Source organism: Melospiza melodia, chromosome 18, assembly GCF_035770615.1.
Source record: "Melospiza melodia melodia isolate bMelMel2 chromosome 18, bMelMel2.pri, whole genome shotgun sequence".
Classification (NCBI taxonomy): Eukaryota; Metazoa; Chordata; class Aves; order Passeriformes; family Passerellidae; genus Melospiza; species Melospiza melodia.
This window is the reverse complement of record NC_086211.1, coordinates 502,598-522,825: the sequence shown is the minus strand read 5'-3', so window position 1 is coordinate 522,825 and position 20,228 is coordinate 502,598. Positions and strand designations below refer to the sequence as shown.

The 20,228-nt window shown below is 53.2% G+C and overlaps 1 protein-coding gene across 8 annotated transcripts in view; it reads left to right on the top strand.

Annotated features, from left to right (window-relative positions):
- Window positions 1-524: 524 nt before the first annotated feature.
- Window positions 525-20,228, top strand: part of USP31 (ubiquitin specific peptidase 31) — a 32,778-nt gene continuing 13,074 nt past the window's right edge. For 7 of the 8 annotated variants that reach the window (XR_010029995.1, XR_010029993.1, XR_010029992.1 and 4 more), the window contains exons 1-15: window positions 525-1,106; window positions 10,524-10,661; window positions 11,128-11,216; window positions 12,091-12,183; window positions 13,279-13,414; window positions 13,915-14,059; window positions 14,802-14,985; window positions 15,473-15,584; window positions 15,774-15,868; window positions 16,392-16,469; window positions 16,660-16,789; window positions 17,946-18,065; window positions 18,221-18,446; window positions 18,827-18,985; window positions 19,788-19,940. Coding sequence is in view for 3 of the 8 variants with exons in the window: in XM_063171503.1 (XP_063027573.1) it covers window positions 525-1,106; window positions 10,524-10,661; window positions 11,128-11,216; window positions 12,091-12,183; window positions 13,279-13,414; window positions 13,915-14,059; window positions 14,802-14,985; window positions 15,473-15,584; window positions 15,774-15,868; window positions 16,392-16,469; window positions 16,660-16,789; window positions 17,946-18,065; window positions 18,221-18,446; window positions 18,827-18,985; window positions 19,788-19,940 (2,440 nt within the window). In the remaining 5 variants the exon portion in view is untranslated. The remainder of the gene's footprint in view (window positions 1,107-10,523; window positions 10,662-11,127; window positions 11,217-12,090; window positions 12,184-13,278; window positions 13,415-13,914; window positions 14,060-14,801; window positions 14,986-15,472; window positions 15,585-15,773; window positions 15,869-16,391; window positions 16,470-16,659; window positions 16,790-17,945; window positions 18,066-18,220; window positions 18,447-18,826; window positions 18,986-19,787; window positions 19,941-20,228) is intronic. The other variant, XM_063171504.1, reaches the window with a different exon arrangement.

Genomic DNA, 20,228 nt, shown 5'->3' with positions numbered 1-20,228 from the left:
CTACCCCCGCCGCCGGACCGCCCCGCCCCGGACCGCCCCGCCCCGCCCGCCCCGCTCCGCGGCCGCGCAGCGCCGCCCCACGGCGGCGGCCGGGGCTGCGCGGGGTGCCCGGAGTAACGGGCCCGAGCGGGGCGGGCCCGGCCGGGCGGGTCCCGGGAGCGCTGCCCGAGCCCCCGGTGAGGAGCGCGGGGACCGCGAAGGGCGGGGCTGGGGGCGGGACCAGCGCCGGGACCGGGGGCGCGGCCGCGGGGGTGGGGCCCGGCCCCGCCCTCCCGGCCCCGCCCCGCGCCAGCACCGAAGATGGCGGCGCTGCGGCAGCGTCTGCCCGTCGCCAAGGTGGCGGCGCGGTCACGTGGCGGCGCGCCCCGCCCCGCCCGCTGCATGGCGGCGCCGTGAAGCGGCGGAGCCGCGGCCCGACCCGGCCCGGCGGGATGCGGCGGCCGCCGGGCTGAGCTCCGGGCCGAGCGCCGGGCGGGCTGAGCGGGCCGAGCGCCGGGCGGGGATGCGCGCTGCGCCGCGCCGCCATGTCGCGGGTGAGCGGCCCCGGGCCGGCCGGCAGCGCCAAGGAGAAGCGCTCCTTCAGCAAGCGGCTTTTCCGCGGGAGGGCGGCGGGCGGCGGCGCGGGCTCGGCCCCGACCGCCGCCCCGGCCCCAGCGCCGTCCGGGCGGTCGCTCGGCGGGTTCATGAGCCGCGTGCTGAAGACCCTCTCCACGCTCTCGCACTACAGCAGCGAGCCCGAGACCCGCGGCGCGCTCGCCCCGCGCCTGCCCCCGCCGCAGGCGACGGGCGGCCTGGGCAGCTGCTTCCCGCCGGGCCCGCCGCGCAGCCCCGAGCCCCCGCCGCGCCCCGCCGGCGGCTCCGAGGCCGTGCCCGGCGTGGCGGGGCTGCGCAACCACGGCAACACCTGCTTCATGAACGCCATCCTGCAGTGCCTCAGCAACACCGAGCTCTTCGCCGAGTTCCTGGCGCTGGAGCAGTTCCGCGGCGGGCCGCCCCCCGCCGACGGGCCGCCGCCCGCGCCCGGAGAGGTCACGGAGCAGCTGGCGCAGCTGGTGCGGGCGCTCTGGACGCTCGAGTACACCCCGCAGCACAGCCGCGACTTCAAGGTGAGCCGGGGCCTCGTCCCGTCGAGGCGGGAGGAGCGAGCGCCAGGCCAGGCCGCCGGGAGCAGCCCCGGAGGGCCGGTGCCCGCGGTGCGGAGGCGGCGGGGCTCGGGGCTCAGCCGGTGCTGCCGTGGCTCACGACAGGCCCAAACGTGACACGACGGGTCACCATCGCACCGGCACCGCAGGCTGCCGCGGTCACCAGCTGCGGAGGGTATCCTGCCGGGCCGAGCAGCCGCGCCGTGGGAAGAGCCCTCTGGCCCTGCTGTCTGTGTGCCAATGGCCCTGGAGTGCTGCTCCTGCTGCCAGCATCCTCCCCGGGCAGCGCACCCTGCCCAGGTGACAGCGCTGGGCGCCCACGGCAGCGCCGTGGGGATGGGACCGGTGCTGCTGCCGTGCTCTTTGCTCATGGTGCTTGATCCTGGCTGATGGCTCTGGATGGTTTTTATCGGTGAAAATACCCATTTTACTATTTCATTCCTCTACTGTGCTACTATCAGGGAAGTTGCAACTAACTGTTGTTTGTGAGTTGTGAGTATGCAAGGAAGGAGGCTGTTGAGAGGTGTGCCTTGAAGTCTGCTAACCAAGAACTCGTGAGTTGGGGCTGTGTTTCAGGAGTACCTGCTTGTCCTCTCTTGCTCCGACTCGCTGGTGGTTGGCCCTGCAGTGTTGGTTCCATCCAACAGCCCCTGTCCTGCCCGGGCCTTGCGCCTGCCCCAGGAGCTGTTGGAGCACAGGGCTTGGTCCTTGTGCTGTGGTGTAAAAACTCCCTGCCGTGGCTTTGGATGAAATCAGGCACGACTGTTTTAAAACTGCCCTAGGCCTGCTTTGCCTCCTGGAACAGGGAGAAGTGTTATTCCTGGCACAGAAGACTCTGGCTGTGTTAGAGAATCAGAGGGTGGGTGGTAGCCTCCACACCATGAACTTAGAGACACTCAGGGGAATATCTCTACCACTTGTAGGGGTATTTTTCTTGCAGGGTGACTTGCAAAGGAGATGTTCAAATGCATGAAAGCAGTGAGAACATTGACACAGTCTTGGGCCCTCTGTGTGCAGTTCAGCTGGGGTGCACAGCAGGTAGAGACTGCGTCCCAAAGTCAGCTCTCCCTTGGCGCTGCTGGATGGTGGGATGTCCTAGAGGGTTCTCTGAGGTGGCAGTGGCCTTTGGCACCCTCAGTCATTGCATGGCCAGCACCTCTTCCCTCTCTTCTCTTTGCTTCTCCTGTGCCTCTTGAGGCAGCTGCACCCACCTGTCCTGCAGGGAATAACCCTGGAGACCCTGGCTGTTTGCCTTCTCTCAGGATGCCTGGCACAAGGACCACGTGTGGCTCTGGTCTTTTCAGGAGAGGTTTTTATGGGAGAGCACTTGGAAAGCTGATCACTCTCTGAGTCCAGTCTTGGCAGCGCCACGGGGCACTCACCTTGACCTGTCACTGCTCCTGAGGTGGTGTGGCAGGAGAGCAAATTGTGGATTTCTCCTGAGTAATAGCAGGAAAAATGGTGAAAGCAGGATTGTCTTCTGGCAGTGGAGCTGATAGAAGGGGGAGCAGCTCTCTTTCTAGGCCAGGCTGTGGGAGCAGGGACACGAGTGGCAGCAGGAGGAAGACCATCACGGCCAGGGATTAAATTAAGGCCATGTTCCGCGGGTGCTGAGAGCAGAACTTTGCTGTTTGCAGGCGCTGCTGACGGTAAGGCAGCGCTGTTCTGCTAGGGATGGAGCTGGAGCCCATCCATCCCATACCTGCCAGGTCCCTGGAGGTTCTGAAAAGCCTCTTGCTGGAGGAATCTGGTCCCAGTCCATCCAGTTCAGCACTGCGCGGTGCCAGCAGCCTGGGTCCTGCTGCAGGACTGTGTCATTGTGTCAAGTGCTGTTCCCTTACAGAGGTCAATTACTTCTAATATGAAATTAATGTTTCTAAAGACAGTTAAGTTGCTGAACCTACTATTAAACTTTTTCTCAACAGCAGATTTGCACAGATCATTTACAAATGTAAACAATGCGCTCAGATTGGAGAAAGGCAAAGATCAGTATTTTCATGGAAACTGCTGCTTCTCCCCAAAACAAGGAAAACATCCCCCAGCTTGTTCTGCTTAGAGGGTGGAACATCCCTGCCTTGATGTAATTGTTTTCTAGGGTGTAAAGTGTTTTCACAGAGTAATTTTGGGCTTTCCCTCCAACAGTAATAGCCACTGACAGTCATATTTATTTGATAGGCAAAAGGCTCTTTATTCAGCATGCTTTCAAATCCATGTGTTGTTTTGTTTGCTATTTTTCTTCTTTTGGCACCAAATGTAACAGGGCAAAAGCACTTGCTAATTCTTAAGTACTTCTCTGCAGCTACTAAATGTATTTTAGGACAAAGGATGATACTTATTTTTTTGCTCATTCTTATATCTGAAGGCTTCTATCTTGGAAGAGAGGAAATTATTTTCAAGGAAACAAGGGCCTTTGAAGGGCTGGTTTTTAGCATACTTTTTTACCCTCAGCTGGTTTTCCTTGGTAGTGTTTTCTCTCTTTTTAAGTTGGTCTTCAGGAAATAACCCATGTCATGGGTCTCTGAATGATGCAGCTGCTGAAGCTAAGCAAAATGCAGTTTGAACAGCTGGTTTGTGATAAATGGTTCATCTGTAGTTGCAGGTTGTTGAGGGGAGAGTCTGGCAGAGAGCTTGTGCGCAGAGAGGGGAGGTTGGGGATGCTGACAGAGCAGGGGAAAGGAGGCTGAGGTGGTAGGAAAAGGTCCCCAAGGACCGGACTGAGAGGTGAAGCAGAAGGGTTTGGTTCCCGGGTGGGAACAGAACAGGGGCACCGTGGCAGAGCTCCATGGCAGTTACTGAGTGTCTCTGCTGAGGGTGACTTTCCCGCTGGTGCTGGGCTCCTTTGCTGTTTGCTTTAACAAGCCTTCTCTTCCGATTGCTCCGTGGGTTTTGTTTTCCTGCCCAAACAAAGCTGCTGCTTTCATAACAGGGGCCGATATTGCAGCTTGTGCTTCCTCTTTCCCCTTTGTGATGGGGTGACAATGGTGACAAACATCTATTGTATGAGCAGGGTTTTGGGGTTGTTTTCGTGCAGGGAGCTGTCCCGTGCTGCCTGCGGAGCTGCCGGCAGTGTCGGACCGGCAGCACAGAGTGCCCTTTGTGTTGGAGCCCTCCAAGGTGATGGTGGGGGTCGGCAGTGAGAAGGATTGTGATTTAAACTAATTGGGCTTGGAAAATTATGTTCTTATGCAAATCCTCTGCCTTCTGTGGAGTGTGGGCCTTCTGTGAATGATGAGGCTCTTACTGTCTTGAGACTTTCTCTGAGGCTCCGGGGCAGTTGGCCACTGAAGCATGCCCATGTTTAACAAGACCCTTTGCACGCCAGAGCTGGGATTGCATTTCTCATCCTACAAGAAGATGGTCTTGGCTGTGACCTGCCGCATGTTCAGCAAATACAACACAGTCACCATAACTCATCTGGGTTGGATTGTCAGAATTGGATCCGAACCCAGAATGAATCCCTGTTGGTAGAGCAGGGATTATTGTGCCGGGTTAAAAGTGCTGCTTCCTTTTTTTTTTTTAATTTATTTTTAAACTTATGTTTGGTGTGGGATTTCCAGGTAGCTGTTTGAAACTCATTTCAAGGTGTTTTGGGAATGCATTTGGTGCAAATATATCACTTTGGGACAAGCAATATGTTGGGCACTTGTTTGGGAGTTAATCACTAACTCGTGAGTGATGAAGGAGCTCCTGGAGGTGTTGACATGGTCAGATCTTTGCCTCCTGCTGAAGGTGCAGTGAGAGCAGCTCTCATTGGGGCTGCTGGGGCAGTGTGGCTGTCAGGAGCCTTTGGTCCTGCTCACGGAGCTGTCAGCCCCAGGCCCTTCTGCTCCCCAGAGCCCTTGTGCCTTGCTAATGGGGCCAGTGATGTGTCAGATGTGATCTCCTGGATTGTATTTAATTGTCTTACTCTCTACCCAGCACAGGATCAGTTATTTTATTCTGGGTAGGATCAGATATTTCTAAGATATTTCTGCAGAGAGCAAACTGTCCTCCCTCTGCACAGAGGGATGGAAGAAAGGGACATGAAAGAATAAATGTGAGACCCTTCACCCTTCCGGTAGCGTGGCTGTGGTTCCTGGTGCTTCAGTTTCTGTGTTGCTCTAAAGAGGCTTTGAGTGGGTTAGGTAACATGGGATGTTGAAGTGCTTGTTGCAGTTCAGTCCAGGTGCTTCCAGTGGTGGCATCAAACTGAGGAGATTTGTCCTAGGGCTGCTCTGGGAGTTGGAGTTGAAACACTTTCCTTAAAACAAAAAGCAAGTTACAAGTTTTCTGCATCATTTTTCTGATGGTTCTTGGCATCACAGGAATGTGTTCCACTGGGATCACAAAGGTCTGGCAGTCCTGCCACTTTACACCTCTTTTTAAAATGTTCATTATCAATAAGATGTAAGTCCATTATTGCATGTATGGTTTGTTTTGTTTTGCTTATTTTCTTGCCTGTTTTTCCTTACAATTGCTTTACTCTCTTTCTACACACATAAACCCCTTGGGAAGGGTTTCCTGCAGCAGATCTGGTTGCCTTAAGGCAGCTGTCTGACTTACCTGTGAAGTCAAAATGCTTTCTGGGGATTTCTGTGTTGTGCTTCAAACTTTGATCGGAGTGAGTGCAGCACGAGGCTGGGGAGCCGAGGCTGAGCAGCAGAGTCCAGAGGTCGGATGTGGTTTGCTGAGGGGGTTCTGCTAGAGGGGCAGCAGAAACGTGCTGTGGGTGCTCCTTTCCAGAGCAGAGGCTTGGCTGAGGCAAGAGAAGAGACTCCAGTGTGGAACAGCATTCCTGCTCCACTGCCAGGTGCCCATGGGGGCTGGCAGGACCCTCTGTGAGGCTGGGGGAGAATGTACATCATTGCCCACATGTGTTTTTTGTCTTCTGAGCTTCCAGGTTTTATTTCCATGCTGCTTGTGCAAAATGATGACACATGGTGAAAGTATGAGAACTGTGTGGTGCCTGGCAGCCCGCGGGAGCCGTGAGGGGGATGCATGTTCCCAGGCAGCTTAATTGGATCTGTGCTGCCCTGTGCTTTGCACATGGCCACACTTCATTGGAGCGAGCCCATTCTCCCTGCCGTTTCAGCACAGCACTGCTAATGAACTTGTTTGCATATGGCTGTGTCACTGAAGTGAGTGTTTGTTATAATGTGCAGGGGAAGGCTTCTCAGAGTGGCAATGATGGGATCCCCCCATCTCAGTTTCTGTGTCCAGCTTGGGCCCTGCAGCAGAGCCTGGGGAGAGCAGGAGAGGTGCAGGTGTGCAGCTCCTTGGGCTCTGAGCCCAGCCTTCCCATCTGCCCTCTGTGCCAGCATTTACTGATAGTCCTTTACTGGGCTGCTTCACGTTTGTGGCATTCTCCTGCTCCTCAATCCCTTATTCTTTTCAATCCCACCAGTTGCTCTACTAGTGTAGCAGGAGAACAAGTTCTTGCTGAGCAATGTGGGATTTCTGCTCTTGGTAAGGTGAATTCCCCTGGCAGGCAGCGCTGGCTCCTGGCAGTGCCTCCTGGCAGCGGGAGCTGCCCTCCTGGGAAGGGCCTGGAGAGGAGTGTGCCAGCTGGGCAGTGCAGACACATCCTGCCTCTGTGTCTGTGCACACTCTGCACAGCATCATCTGGGCAAGCTTCACTCTCTCCCTACGGCTGGAGGAAGGTGCTTAATGAGGATTAACAGGCTTCAGCCTGCGAGGGTGAGAGTAGCTGCTGGCATGAGAGGTGTTAGGCAGGGGCAGGACGATGATGCTTCTTGTCTGGGCTTGTTGAACGTGGTGGAGAATCCCTCTGGTGCTGCTGTGCTGCTCCCTGTAGTGCTCCTCATGGCTTTGCTTCCTGAACTATTCTCATTAGGACTGTGCTTACTCCCCTCTGCCTTGCACAGGGCAGGACTGTGTGGGGACACGGGCTGCTCCCTCCAGAGCCTGGTGCCTCTGGCTGCCCAGAGGCCAGGGAGGAGAGCTTTGTCCTGCCCCGGCCGCTGTGACAGACCTCCTGTCATCAAAGCTCCCTTTTCCCTGTGTGATGCCTGTGCTAAGGCCAAGTCCACAGGGATCTCCTCTGCCCCTGAATGGAGGAGCTCCCTTCCTGACCCTGGGGCCTGAACCACGCTGCTGGCTGGGTGCTGGTCTCCCCAGAAAAGAACATCTCCAGAGAGGGGGAAGAGCTGTCTGTGTGTGAGCAGAGAGGGCAATTCAGGTAACTGGTTGTCTGCTGTAGAACTTACTCAAACACAAAACTGTGGTTGTGGGCTTGAACAAGAGAAATACCGTGCTTGAGCATAACTCACTGTTGGACAGAAGATAAAGAATGGCCTTTCTCTCCTGCTCATGTGTGTCATTGGGTCAGGTCTCTGCTGAGCTGACTTTGTATCTGCAAACGCTTCCACAGTTGCTTCCTAGCAGGGCCACACTGGAAAGTAGCAGCCTGGCATTTTTCCTCTCATTGTCTTTGTGATCTGGAACAATAATAGCAGCAAAGAAGAGGCCAGTAGTTCAGCTCTGTTTTGATCTATTTATTGCATCTATTTGGAGCAGTAGATGAATTATTATTAAACTTTCAGTGGCCTGGTAAAAATGATAATGTCTTTGCTATAGATCTGCTTCATGGACAGGCAGGGACTGATAAGGTTGTAGGGTGCTTGTATTAGGGGTACATAAGTGGGATTGATGGGAAATTTTGATTTTTCCCCCTTATCTCTTTGGATGGAGCCACTTCACTCGGGGTGTCTGTGTCCCACTGCATGCACATCTGGTGGAATGGAGGATCGACCCACCTACGAGGCTCACAAGGGCTGAGCTGAGGATAGGGCTGGAGGTGCTGTGCATTGTGGAAGGTGTTGGGAGGCAGTGTCAGCGTCCATGCCCACTCCTGGTGCCTCACAGCTGAACCAGCCACACCAGAATTGTTCCAGAGTCATTCTTAACACCCTGCAATGCTGGACAGAAGCTGGTCAGATGTGCCAGCTCTGCTTACAGGAGAACCAGATTAGGGGCAGAGGATTAATGGCTCCTGGGGGTTGGTAAATGTGGTGATTTTCATGTGTTTTTAGAGCATTTGCATCCTAACCCTGTGTCTGAATCCAGTTACAGTTGCTGTTGCATTACTGCAGGACCAACAAAATTAGGTGTTGTCTTAAGTGATGAGCAAAAGAGGGGTGAAAGTTTAGGGTTATGGCAAGAGCCAGAAACCTTCTGCTGGGCTGCAAGGGCAGACTTGGAAAGTAAATATGGAGAGGTGCTGGCTGGCCAGTGCTCAGTGTTGAGGCTCTTGCTCATTTGTCTGCTTTGCCTGTCAAACGTTCCTGGAGCTGTTCAGGAATGGCCAGTCTGGCTGCTGAGGGGCTGCAGTGCCCCATCCACAGCACAGGGCTGTGGGGATCCCCAGCTCCTGTACAGCCCTTCCTCTTGCTGAGGGCTGTGGGGACCCCCATGCTGCTCTGCCTGCTGCCCTCAGCCCACCAGGGAGCAGGGAGGTGTGTGGGGCTGTGTTTGGTGCTGATCCATCAGGCTGGGGGCCTGCCCTATGGGAGTTCCTGGTATTTGTCTCAGTTGTTAAGTTGTTAATTTGAGGCGGCACCTCTGTCTCTCTCAGGTTTAATCACGTCCCTCAGCACTGACTGTTCTGTGTGTCCATTGTTCCCCCCACACCCTGCGTGTCTGGGGTTGCTGCCACAGCCCCTGACAGGGGCTGGGAGGGGACACACACACACACAGCATTCCCTGGAGCAGCAGCCACAGGGGTTTCAGCAGTCACAGACCCTCTTCTGGCCCCTGACAGGGGCTGGGAGGAGGGCACAGGGCATTCCCTAGAGCAGCAGCCATGCACCCACTTGTAGCAGCACTGGCAGGAGCTGTTAGTGGTGCTGGGAACATGCTGCTGATGCTGGAGTGTTTGTTTAGCAGAGCCTCTCGTGAGGAAGTTGCATCTGATATTTTGTAGTGCTTCCTGAATCACTTCCAACATCTTGTGATGTGTCTCCACAGGCAGCTCTTTATCCTTAGTCCACTCAGGCTGCAAGAGTGCTGAGGAAAGCAGAGCAATTATCATGGAGATGCTGCTGAGCCGAGCAGTGGCACAGATACGGAGCAGCGCACGTCACTGCTGTGCATCCCTGTTCACTGTGCTTGGGATTGGTACAGCCTGGCTGCTCTCTGGGCACACTGCATCACCAGGGACACGCATCAGCAAAAGCCAGGGAGGCTCTGGACTGGACTGATGTGCCTCTGGGGAAGAGGCAATAACAAGTACTAGCCTGGATCCTGAAGTCCTTATGAGAACCCTGCCATGTCCCCTTTTCAGAGGTGCTGGGATCACACCAGTGTGGTACAGAGTGTTGGCCAGGGACCACTCCCATGGTTCAAGCTGTGTGCACATATTTTATGTGGGAGAGTGCTGGTCCCTGCACGGCAAGGGCAGTAAATCTGTTGTCAGAAGATCTGCACATATGTAATGAGAGCAGATTATTTCTGTGTCCCATTATTTTGCAGCCTTGAGACAGTGGACAGATTATAGAGCATAGAGGGTGTATGTTTACCAGTCCTTTCCTGCCTCTTTCATCACCACCCCCCTCTCTGGTGACCCCATTTTCAGAGGGATAAAGCGAGCAGCCCAACCTAATTTCTCGAATCTGTTGCCAACTCTGATTAGAGGAGTGGAGGAGCTCTGGCACAAGGCACATGTGCAGCCTGCTGGGCCTGGGCTCCTTCCCACCCATTCCTGCCCTGCAGGTGCTGCCTGGCCTCTGCCCTGCCACTGCCCCTCCTGAGGACCCTGCTCTGTCAGTCATAGTTCTGTGTGAACAGTTTTTCTCTGTTCACACAGGTGTGCCAAGGATGTAGGTGCAGCATGGCATGGGACAGGTGCTGCTCCAGCATTGGGAGCATTGGCTCTGGGGTGCCATGGTTCCTTGTGTCCAGGGAGAGCTGCACCTCCCTGGCCTGGATGGCAGTAGAAGATAGTGTTTAGGATGAGTGAGTTATGCATAGTGGAGTTCAGTCTTGGTACCCAGCGGAAAAAATTCCATGATGGCCTGTACTACTCCTGTGCTTGACACGATGCTGATGGGATGTAATTTTGCTCTACCTGCATGATGATGATCAGACTGCAGAAGCATCTGTGATTTAGATGTCCTGATCCTGGCTGAGTCCAGGAACTGTAGACCTAGATTAGCATTGATCACCTGCATCAAGGTTTTGGGAAAAGTGTGACCCCACCAAAACTGCAGTCAGCAAGACAGAGTGTGTGGGCATTAGGAGACTAACTTGTTGTTTTGCTTCAGCTGGAGCAAACAGAGGGTTTCATTAGGGCAGCAGTGTCGGGTGCTATGTGAGGCAGGGTAGGTGTGCTGGAGTGGCCCAGCTGTGCATTGGCTGTTGCTGCAGGGTCTCTTCTCCCCACAGAACATCGTGTCCAAGAACGCGATGCAGTACCGCGGCAACGCCCAGCACGATGCCCAGGAGTTCCTGCTTTGGCTGCTCGACAGAGTCCACGAGGATCTCAACAATGTGGTGAATTCCGGTGGCATGCCTCCACTCAAGGTAAGGGATGCTGCTGGGGGACACTGTGGGAGGCTAACTCGCACCCAGGCTTTCCTGTTAAAGTAGTTCTCCCCATTGGCTTCTCAGCTTCAGTAGTTCAAGTAGAACAAAAGCTTGCATTAAAATAATGTTTGTTTCTGCCCTGGAATGTAACCAGCTGTTCCACTAATCCCTGCTCCCTGGGGCAGTTGTGTTTGAGTGGCTCTGCAATAGCCAGGAGGGTTTACTGGGGACTGCCAGACCCTGTCAGGTGTGAGCCCCATGCCCTTCCTGGGGTGCCCTGCCCACCTCACCTTCCTGCATGCCCACCCCTTGGAGCAGAGGGTGCTTGGTAGTTAAAAATGCTTGTGGCATTTTCCCAGTGATTTTGGCTAAGGAAAGTACAATCTGACTGGGGTTCTGGAGGCACCCTCTTGGTGCTCCCTCCACACCTGGGTGTGCCTCAAGGGTTTGTTCTCTCTTTTAGCCGCCGCTGGAGGATGATGTGCTGCTTGAGGGCCCAGCCTTTCCCATCAGTAGCACTTTTGTGCAGGAACTCTTTCAAGCCCAGTACAGGTATGGTATTCTGTAAATTTGTTGAATGTATGGGTGACCCCAGTATGATTCTAAACTGACACTGGCTCCCAGTACAGTTGGGACTGGTGTCACTCTGGTGTCACTCTGCTGCTTCTGAATTCCTGCTGAACTAAGACCTTGCTCTAGAGGAAAGAGAGATCTTCACTGCTTCAAAACTGGTATATTCTGTGTAAATCTGCAGTATGTCCCACTACACCTGTTCCTGTGCATCCTGAGAGTGAGTCGGTGCTTCATGGGCAAAGGCTCAGGAAAGCCTAGTGCTCTGGGGCTCACCCTGACTGTCAGAGGGAAGAGCCCATGGCAGGATCTAGAGGTGCCTGGGAGTTAGGGATCCCCAGTGTGTGCAGAGTGCTTGTCATCTGGCCCTTGGGAATTCTGAGTGAAGTTATCACTGTCCTTTCAGGGCTTTCCCTTGAGTTTCCCTTCTTTCTGACAAGTGAGCTTTCTAATTTAGAGCTATTGGAAGAGAACAGCTGAATCACCAGTGTTCCTTGATGACTTGTGCCTGTACTCCTGTAAGAATTAAATTGCTGGGCTTCCTCCCCAGTATTTGCCAACTTTTCCTTTGTAAAGGTAAAACCTTAAGCCTGGTCTAGGACACAAAGCCTTTGTCAGGTGCAGATTGATTCTGAATGATAATGGAATCCTGGAGAATGAGAATGGACTCTCATCTGGAGCTTTCCCTGTGTAAGGGCTGTGTGCACCCCAGTGCTGGCTGTCTCTGTCCCTGTCCTGTAGCTTCACCTCTCCCCAAAGACAAACCCTTCCAGGTTTCCCGTGGTGGATATGGGATTTGATGGTTTATACATTGCCAGTGAGGTGTAACTGTGCCCTGTTATCCATGTTGTCCCAGGTCCTCCCTGACGTGCCCTCACTGCCAGAAGCAGAGCAACACCTTCGACCCCTTCCTGTGCATCTCGCTGCCGATCCCTCTGCCGCACACCCGGTACGGAGCTGTCCCGAGCTCTCGGCTCTTTCCCCTGCGTGTGCTGCTCCTTCACCTGCTGCTGCAGGAGACAACGCCAACAACATTTCTGATAAGTCGTTAAAAAGATAGATAGGACCGTATGGAGATTAATGTTTTGCTGTTTAGGTCAAATGGAAAATTCAGGCTTTTACTTGAAAAGCCTATCCTTCCTATAGAATTAATTTTGGGAGAAAAAGTCTTGGCTTCACATAACCAAAATATTTTGCTATTCCCTTGATTTATAGCATTTTAAAATTAAAAAAGGGAAAAGGATGAAACACTTTGGTTTTTGAGAACAGCCTCACTGATCACTCCAATTTCAAAAATTGAAGTTAAAATCTTTCCTCCAAAATGTTTTGCCTTTTTGAAAGACAGCTGATGCAAATAAAGAAAAAAGTTCAGGGGAGGAAAAAAATCCAGATAAAACATTCAAAGTGAAGATAGGGATGCACAGCAAAAGTACATGTGGTACAAACTTAGTCCTTCACCTGGTGTTTGCATCCAGAAAACTTGTGTAGGTTCCAGAAGCAGTGGAACAGAGCAATGATAGGGCAGATGAAACATTGCTGTCACATTTGCTCTGGAAATCCCTGCTTCACCACTGGGTGGAGGCTGAGTGGGCTGTCCAGGGAAGGTGTCCCCTCCCTCTTCTCTCCCCAGTAGTGCTGCTGGCTGCTGTTGGAGGCAGGATTGAGGCAGCCTGTTCCCAGTAGCAGCTCTCCACGTACTTCAGGCTGCTGTCTTATACTGACTGTGCCCAGCTTCCTTACTGGATCCCTGCTGGAAACCTGATTGCCTTCTGCTAGACAGTTTTGGTTTTAACTCTGTGGGCCCTTTTGAGATGTTCTGCTTGTGGGAGCAGGTAACACCAGGCCATATAGTAGGAAAGGAGTCTATAATCAAACACCCTTGTCAGGCTGCGGCTGAGTGCAGCTGCAGTGAGGTGGATCCGGACAGTCAGGAGGGCCCTGTACCTGGGGGGCAGCCTGGGTGTGCCCAGGCTGGGCTGAGGCTGCTCGGGCAGTGCCCAGGGGTGCTGAGCCCAGCCTGGCAGTGCTGCCATGCTCTCCACAGGCCTCTCTACGTCACCGTGGTGTACCAGGGCAAGTGCTCGCACTGCATGCGCATCGGCGTGGCCGTGCCCATCTCCGGAACCGTGGCCAGGCTGCGCGAGGCCGTGTCCTCGGAAACCAAGATACCCACGGAGCAGGTAAGGGGCTGGGCTGCTCACCTGGGTGCCCTCCCTGCGCTGGGAGGGAGAGGGGAGGCTTTTGTCCCTCGTTGGATGTATAGGAATTGGAATTGGCTGCCCATGGTTGAACAGGGAAGCGAGGTAGTGGTGGAAATCTGGATCATGCTCTTCCCTGTGCATTGGCTGTTTGGATCCTAGTGATGTTGGAATAGAACTCAGTGCAGTGTGCAGACCTGCCTGACCCCATGGTGTGCATGCTGGCAGGGAGGCAACCACAGCAAATTCCTCTGTAGGAAGAGCTTCAGGAAAGCTGTTGAATTCCACCAAAACCTCTCCATATGTTGCTTTTACCTCAGCTTCTCATTTGTGGCTGTCCTTCTCCCTGTTCCTTGCTCCTGGCTGATGACAGGGTGTGTTGAGGAGTGCCATCCCTTAGCAGGAAAATCCCAGCTGAGAGATGGGGCGCTGAGCTGGCGTGGGTGGTTTGATGGGCTCTGGTTTGCTCGTGGTGCCTGCAGATCGTGCTGACAGAGATGTACTACGATGGGTTCCATCGCTCCTTCTGCGACACCGACGACTTGGACACCATCCACGAGAGCGACTGCATTTTTGCCTTTGAGACCCCAGAGATCTTCAGGCCTGAAGGCATCCTCAGTCAGAGAGGTGAGTCAATAACTCTTAATGCCCACCTCGGGTGACTGGTGAGGGAGGTTTGTGTGGGAAAAGAATGAGTCCCACAAGCTGTTGATGTTCTGGTGTATTGATTTCAGCTCTGACTTTGTCCAGGCTCATTCCGGAAGATTTAATAGTGTTGTCAGCTGGGAGGTTATCAAGCAGTGCTGTACACTCCTTTCTGCCTCTTCTCGGGGCTGATGCTGCAGGCCAGGCTGGCTTAATGGGAAATCTCTTGTCAGGCTTAATTTAAAGGCCTGCTAGGGACCAGATGAAGCCACTGAAATTGTGTTATTTAAAATCAGATTGCTAGTGATGAATAAACAGTCTCAGGAATGAACAAACACTTTCTCTTTCCAAGCTCAAACTCCTCGGCCTCTGCATGGCCCCTCAGTGAAAGGGAATCATGGTATCCTGGGCAGGCGGAGTGTAATCAAAGGCAAATTTTATTATTGGAAGTAGCAAGTTGGGTTCTTGGCTCTTCAGTGTTTCTTGCGGGCAGTAAAAGCTGGAGTGCTTGTACAACCTGCTGTGAAAAATCAGATGGGGAGCACTTGCAGATAAACACTGTGAAAGGAAGTTGCTCTTTGAAGCCTTTGTCCAAGTGATGAAAATGCTCCTGATTCCACACTGACCTGCTCCTCTGTAGCCCAAGGAGGGCTTCTTGAGGGGGGCATCAGGGCACCAAAGGCAAATGACTTAATGAAATGTTTCCTTTCTCTTAATTTTTCAGGAATACATGTGAACAATAACCTGAATAACTTGAAATGTGGCACTGAGCACTCCCGAACAATAGCTTACTCTCAAGGAATGGTGAAGTCTGGAAAACTGGAACAGTCCTCTCCTAAACTAGCAGCAAATGACAAGATTGTCTTGCTGGTGTGTAACAGAGCGTGCACTGGACAGCAGAGCAAAAGGTGACTGGCAGCAGCATGGCTGGAGTTACTCTTCTGGCTGCTTCCTAAACTGACCTGGATTTTATTGTCCTCTAGTACAGGCTCAGGTGAAGGAGCAACATCAAGTGCTAAAGAACTTGTTGATCAAAAAGCATTAATGGGTGCAGCAAAATATTTCTAATTTTGGTAAACTTCAAGTATTGCATTACTGCAAAGAAACAAATGCAGCCCAGTTGGGAGGATACGCCATGTTTGTCTGGTTTGAGAGCAGCATGTTTGACCAGATGCTGTTATGGGTGGGAATTTTTAATTGGAGTGAAAGTGGGGGGAAGGAGAGAAGTGAGAAACAACCATGGCAAAGGCATTTGTATCAGCTGGAGGCTGAGAACTGCCTCAGCCTCTGAAGCTTCACAAAACTTCACATGAAGTTCTCCCATGCAGTTTGGGGTTCCGATTGCTGAACAGGATAACCTTTTAATTGTTCCTCAAATGCTTCTCCTTTCCATAGGTTTGGCTTGCCCTTTGTGTTGCACTTGGAAAAAACAATTGCTTGGGATATTCTGCAGAAGGAAATACTGGAGAAGATGCAGTATTTCCTGCGGCCTGCAGCCTGCTTGCAGGTGAGACAAATGTGAGCTGTTGCATGCACATGTTCCATTGCTCAGCCCTTTCTCAGCTCATTGGCACAGGCATCTTTGAGACCTTGTACATTTGCTTTATCATGTCAAACGTGTTCTAGGGTGAAGTCTTTGTCAGCCAGGGGCAGGTTGGGTTGGAGGCACTGAGGTGTCTCTGTTCTCTTATCGCAGGTTTGCCCATTCAGCTTGCGAGTGGTCAGTGTTGTGGGCATAACATACTTGCTACCTCAGGAGGAGCGACCCCTCTGCCACCCAACAGTGGAAAGGTGAGCCGGCCCTCAGTGCTGGGTGCTTCCCAGCAGTGCAGAGAGCTGTGTTAGCTGGGAGCTCAGTGTTTGCCATGCAGAAATGAGCAGTCCTGGTGGGGATGTGTGGAACGCACTGAGGAGCAGGCAAATGAGGGAGCATCCTCAGGAAGCTGTGTGAGAATACCTCAGTTGTGTGTCATGCCATCTGGAGTCTGTCCTCCCTGGAAATGGAGAACAGAATGAAAATATTACTCTCACTATTTTAAATTTTTTTCTTGTGCCTGTTGTTCTTTGGAATGTTGATAAATGCCTGATCTGTAACAGGTGTATGTTGCCTTGCAGAACTCGCATACTTGGGTGAAGGCATTTACCAGCTTTGCCTTGTGTTTTGCTGTGTGAATTCCTTTTACTCCTTTGCAAACCTCAGCTGTGGGAGTGAAGGAAGGGTGAAGGGCTTGTAGAGAGAAATTACATGCCTGTAGAAGATAATGTAGACTTTGGATTGAAGGATGGTCTGACTTATTTCTGCTCCTCCCTGCAGGGCATTGAAGTCATGCGGACAGGGGGGAACTGCTCATGTGAAATTAGTGGTAGAATGGGACAAAGAAACTAAAGATTAGTAAGTATGAAGTAAAAAACCTTAAACTGTGTTCAGCCCACAATTGCTGCTTGCAGCTTGCTTGTGTGAACTGTGCATCCTTCAGCAAACATGAGACCACTCAAACTCCACCTGTGCCCAGCCCCTGTCTGCAGGGGCAGCCTGGGGAGCAAGGGGATGTGCTGGTAAATGTGGTGTCTCCCTGATGCAGCTTGTTTGTGAATACAGAAGAGGAATATATTCCAGACTCTGAAAGCGTCCGCCAGCAGAGAGAGCTTCATCATCAACCTCAGATCTGCACTTTATCTCAGTGTTTCCAACTGTACACCAAAGAGGAACAGGTAGATACAGACTGTGTGCTCTGGCTTGTTCACATGCTGCAGGAACTCCCTCACTCCAGGCAGCTCTGTTGTGCAAACACTGATTCCTTGTGACAGGAGAATAGATTTGTAACACAAGATTAGTTATCTGTGCTGCTAACGGAGCTCCTCTGCAGTGAGAAGCTTGTGGGAGGTCCTGCTGCTGGGTTCTTTGCCTCCCAAATGTTGATACAAGGACTTAGTCCTCTCTTTGGCAATTTCCTCTGTGAAATACAGTGAATATGATAAAGGGTCAGGACAGTGTGCCTTCATGGGTTCAGTTCTGCAGGAAGGTGGCTGCTCCCCTGCTCTGGCTCTGCCCGTTGTGTGAGCCTGGAGGGACAGGAGTGATGGTGTGCACAGGCAGGCTAGAGAGGGCTCTGACCTGGCCCCTGCCTGGCACATGGGAGCCATCTCAATTCCTGTGGTGGTCTCTAATCTGCTGCACAAAGGGCTCATCTGGAGATAGTCTTTGGACCCAGGACTGAACTGTGATAGTTTGGGAACCTCTCTCTCTTGTTGGTTCTTTCAGAGGTGGGGGAGGAGTTAAATCTCTGTGGCTGCTGAGTTCTCTGAGCACTGGGCTCGGAGGGAGGCTTGGGGGACAGGGAGAGTCTTCAGTGTGTAACTCTGGGCTGTTGGGACTACAGAAGGAGGAGAGGGTTCCCAGAGGGCAGTGAGGTGTCAGAGGGGCATCCAAAGTACACCTTTCTTCTTTCTGCTCTGATTTTTTTCTGCTTTTTTATCCCTGCTTTTTTTTTCTACTGCTGGTTTTCTTGAGACAATACTTTTCAGGCTGCCAAGCCTGCCTGCTTTTTGCCTTGTTTTTTCCTTTTCCTTCTCCACTTCCAAGGCACTGGTGTTTATAAGGTGCAAAAAGTCCTCTGCACAGCAGCACTGGCTGAATTCTGCCTTGCAGCAGAAAGTGCCTCCTGAATGAGACACACATATCTCTGCCTGTCACTTTGAAAAGCATCATTGGGAACCCTGCATTTCCAGTGAGCTTGATAAGTGCTGGAGGGAGATGAGGCAGAGGGGTCAATGTCTGCACGGGGCTTGGGGCAGCAGGGGAGCAGGGGTGTGGTGCAAGCTGCCTTGGATTTGCAAACCAACACCCACTCCTGCCTGTTCCTTGTAGCTTGCCCCAGATGATGCATGGCGATGCCCACACTGTAAGCAGCTGCAGCAGGGTAGCATCACACTGAGCCTCTGGACCTTACCTGATGTTCTCATCATACATCTCAAAAGGTTTAGGCAGGTAAGGATGCCTGTGGTGTTGCTGAGGGACTGCTGAGTGATGTGAGTGAACTCCCCTCTTTAGGAGCAGCCATTCCGCCCTATGTGTTCCTCACCTGGGCTTTCCCAGGCATGGTGGCCTCGGCCTCTGCAGCTCGTGCTCTTCTCTGTACACAGGAAGGAGACCGAAGGATGAAACTTCAGAACATGGTTAAGTTTCCCTTGAGTGGCTTGGACATGACTCCTCACGTTGTGAAACGCAGCCAGAGCAGCTGGAGCCTGCCATCACACTGGTCACCTTGGAGGAAACCCTATGGCCTTGGCAGGGATCCTGAGGACTACATCTATGACCTGTATGCTGTCTGCAACCACCATGGCACCATGCAAGGGGGACATTATACAGGCAAGTGTCCTGCTGTGCTGGCTGTGGGGGAGCCTTTCACGAAGATGCTGGTTATATTTCTGTATGGAGTCAGAAAGGGAGTCACTGATGGAAGCAGTGTCACAAGTTACAGAGGGTGACGGGAATGGAGCCACCCCAAATGATGTTCTGTTCTGAGTGATAATAGTGAACAAAGAAAGTCCTGAAATGTAAGCTGTTTATAATGTTCTGGCAGCCTCAGGCTTCCATCTTGCCAGTCAGACTGGAAGATGATGCCAGAATCCATCTGTCCCTTGCATTGTCTGAGTCCATCATAGCAGATAACCTTATGTTAAATGTCACGCAGCAAACCTGAGAGCAGTAGGAGTGAGAGAGTCTTACAGTAATGTATTGTTCCTTAGCTTATTGCAAGAATTCTGTGGATGGCCAGTGGTACTGCTTCGATGACAGTGAAGTTCAGCAGCTTTCTGAAAGTGAAGTCTGCAAGCAGACCGCTTACATCTTGTTCTACCAGCGGCGCACAGCGATCCCCTCGTGGTCTGCCAACAGCTCGGTGGCAGGTAAGCCCTGCTGGCCCTGTCCAGGGCTGCCTCTGACTTGTCTTCCTTGGGTATTTGTCCTTCTGGGGAATTTTCCACCCAGCTCTGCTTAAACCCCCATTCTTGTGTCCCGGAACTCAGCGAGGCTTGTCTGAGTCTGTGGCTGGGTGTCAGAGGCCATGGCAACTTTCCAGCTCTTCTGCTAGGGCAGTTTTGGCAGGGAGATGGGGGAGCCCCTGTGCCCCACAGGTGACTGCTCAGAGCTGCCCTTGTGCAGGACATCAAATTGTGACTTGCTCCTTCCCTGTGGCAGCACTCTCAGTCCTAAGGAGGTGCCCATAGTGCATGTGTTGGTGGAATCCAGGGTGAGCTGTGGCCCTTGGAAAAAAGGGATTTTTGTGGCCTTAGGGTGGCAGCTGAAGTGCCAGTGCCTGTGTGCTGGTATTCACAGCACGCTGGGACAAGTGCAGATCTGACCATAAATGCTCCACAAGAGTACAGCCCCGTTCCTGTGGCAGTGTCTGGGTGCTGGGGCCATGAGGGCCAGCTCCAGGCTCAGGTGTGACCCAGAGCAGTACAGCAGTGCCCGAGCCAGGGCTGTCTGTCTCTGCTGATGTGTGTGTGTCCTGCAGGTGCGAGGTGTGACCCAGGGCAGTGCAGCAGTGCCCGAGCCAGGGCTGCCCGGCTCTGCTGATGTGTGTGTGTGTCCCGCAGGCTGTGAGGGCCAGCTCCAGGCTCAGGTGTGACCCAGAGCAGTGCAGCAGTGCCTGAGCCAGGGCTGCCCGGCCCTGCTGAAGTGTGTGTGCGTGTGTGTGTCCCGCAGGCTCCACCAGCTCGTCGCTGTGCGAGCACTGGGTCAGCCGGCTCCCGGGCAGCAAGCAGCCCAGCGTGGCCTCGGCCGCCTCCTCGCGCCGCACCTCGCTCGCCTCGCTCTCCGAGTCCGTGGAGCTCGCCGGGGAGCGCAGCGAAGATGATGGTGTGTACCTCTCGTGGGGCTGCTTGTCCTCCTGGGGCACGATCCTTGCGGAAACAGCTGCAACATCTGTGGTTGAGAGGGATGGTTAGTCCAGCTGAGACAGGCAGGAGCTGGCTCAGTGGGAGCACGGGTGGGCTTCTGTCTCATAGGAAAAGTTGGAGGACAAGCGGGCAGGAACCTTAAGGAGCCTTTCAAAGAAAGCAAATGCCATCAATAAAACCTTTCAGTCAGGAACTTCTCGTGCTAGTGTTCTCTCTGGGTCTCACTGCATCACCTTTGCCGGGTGGC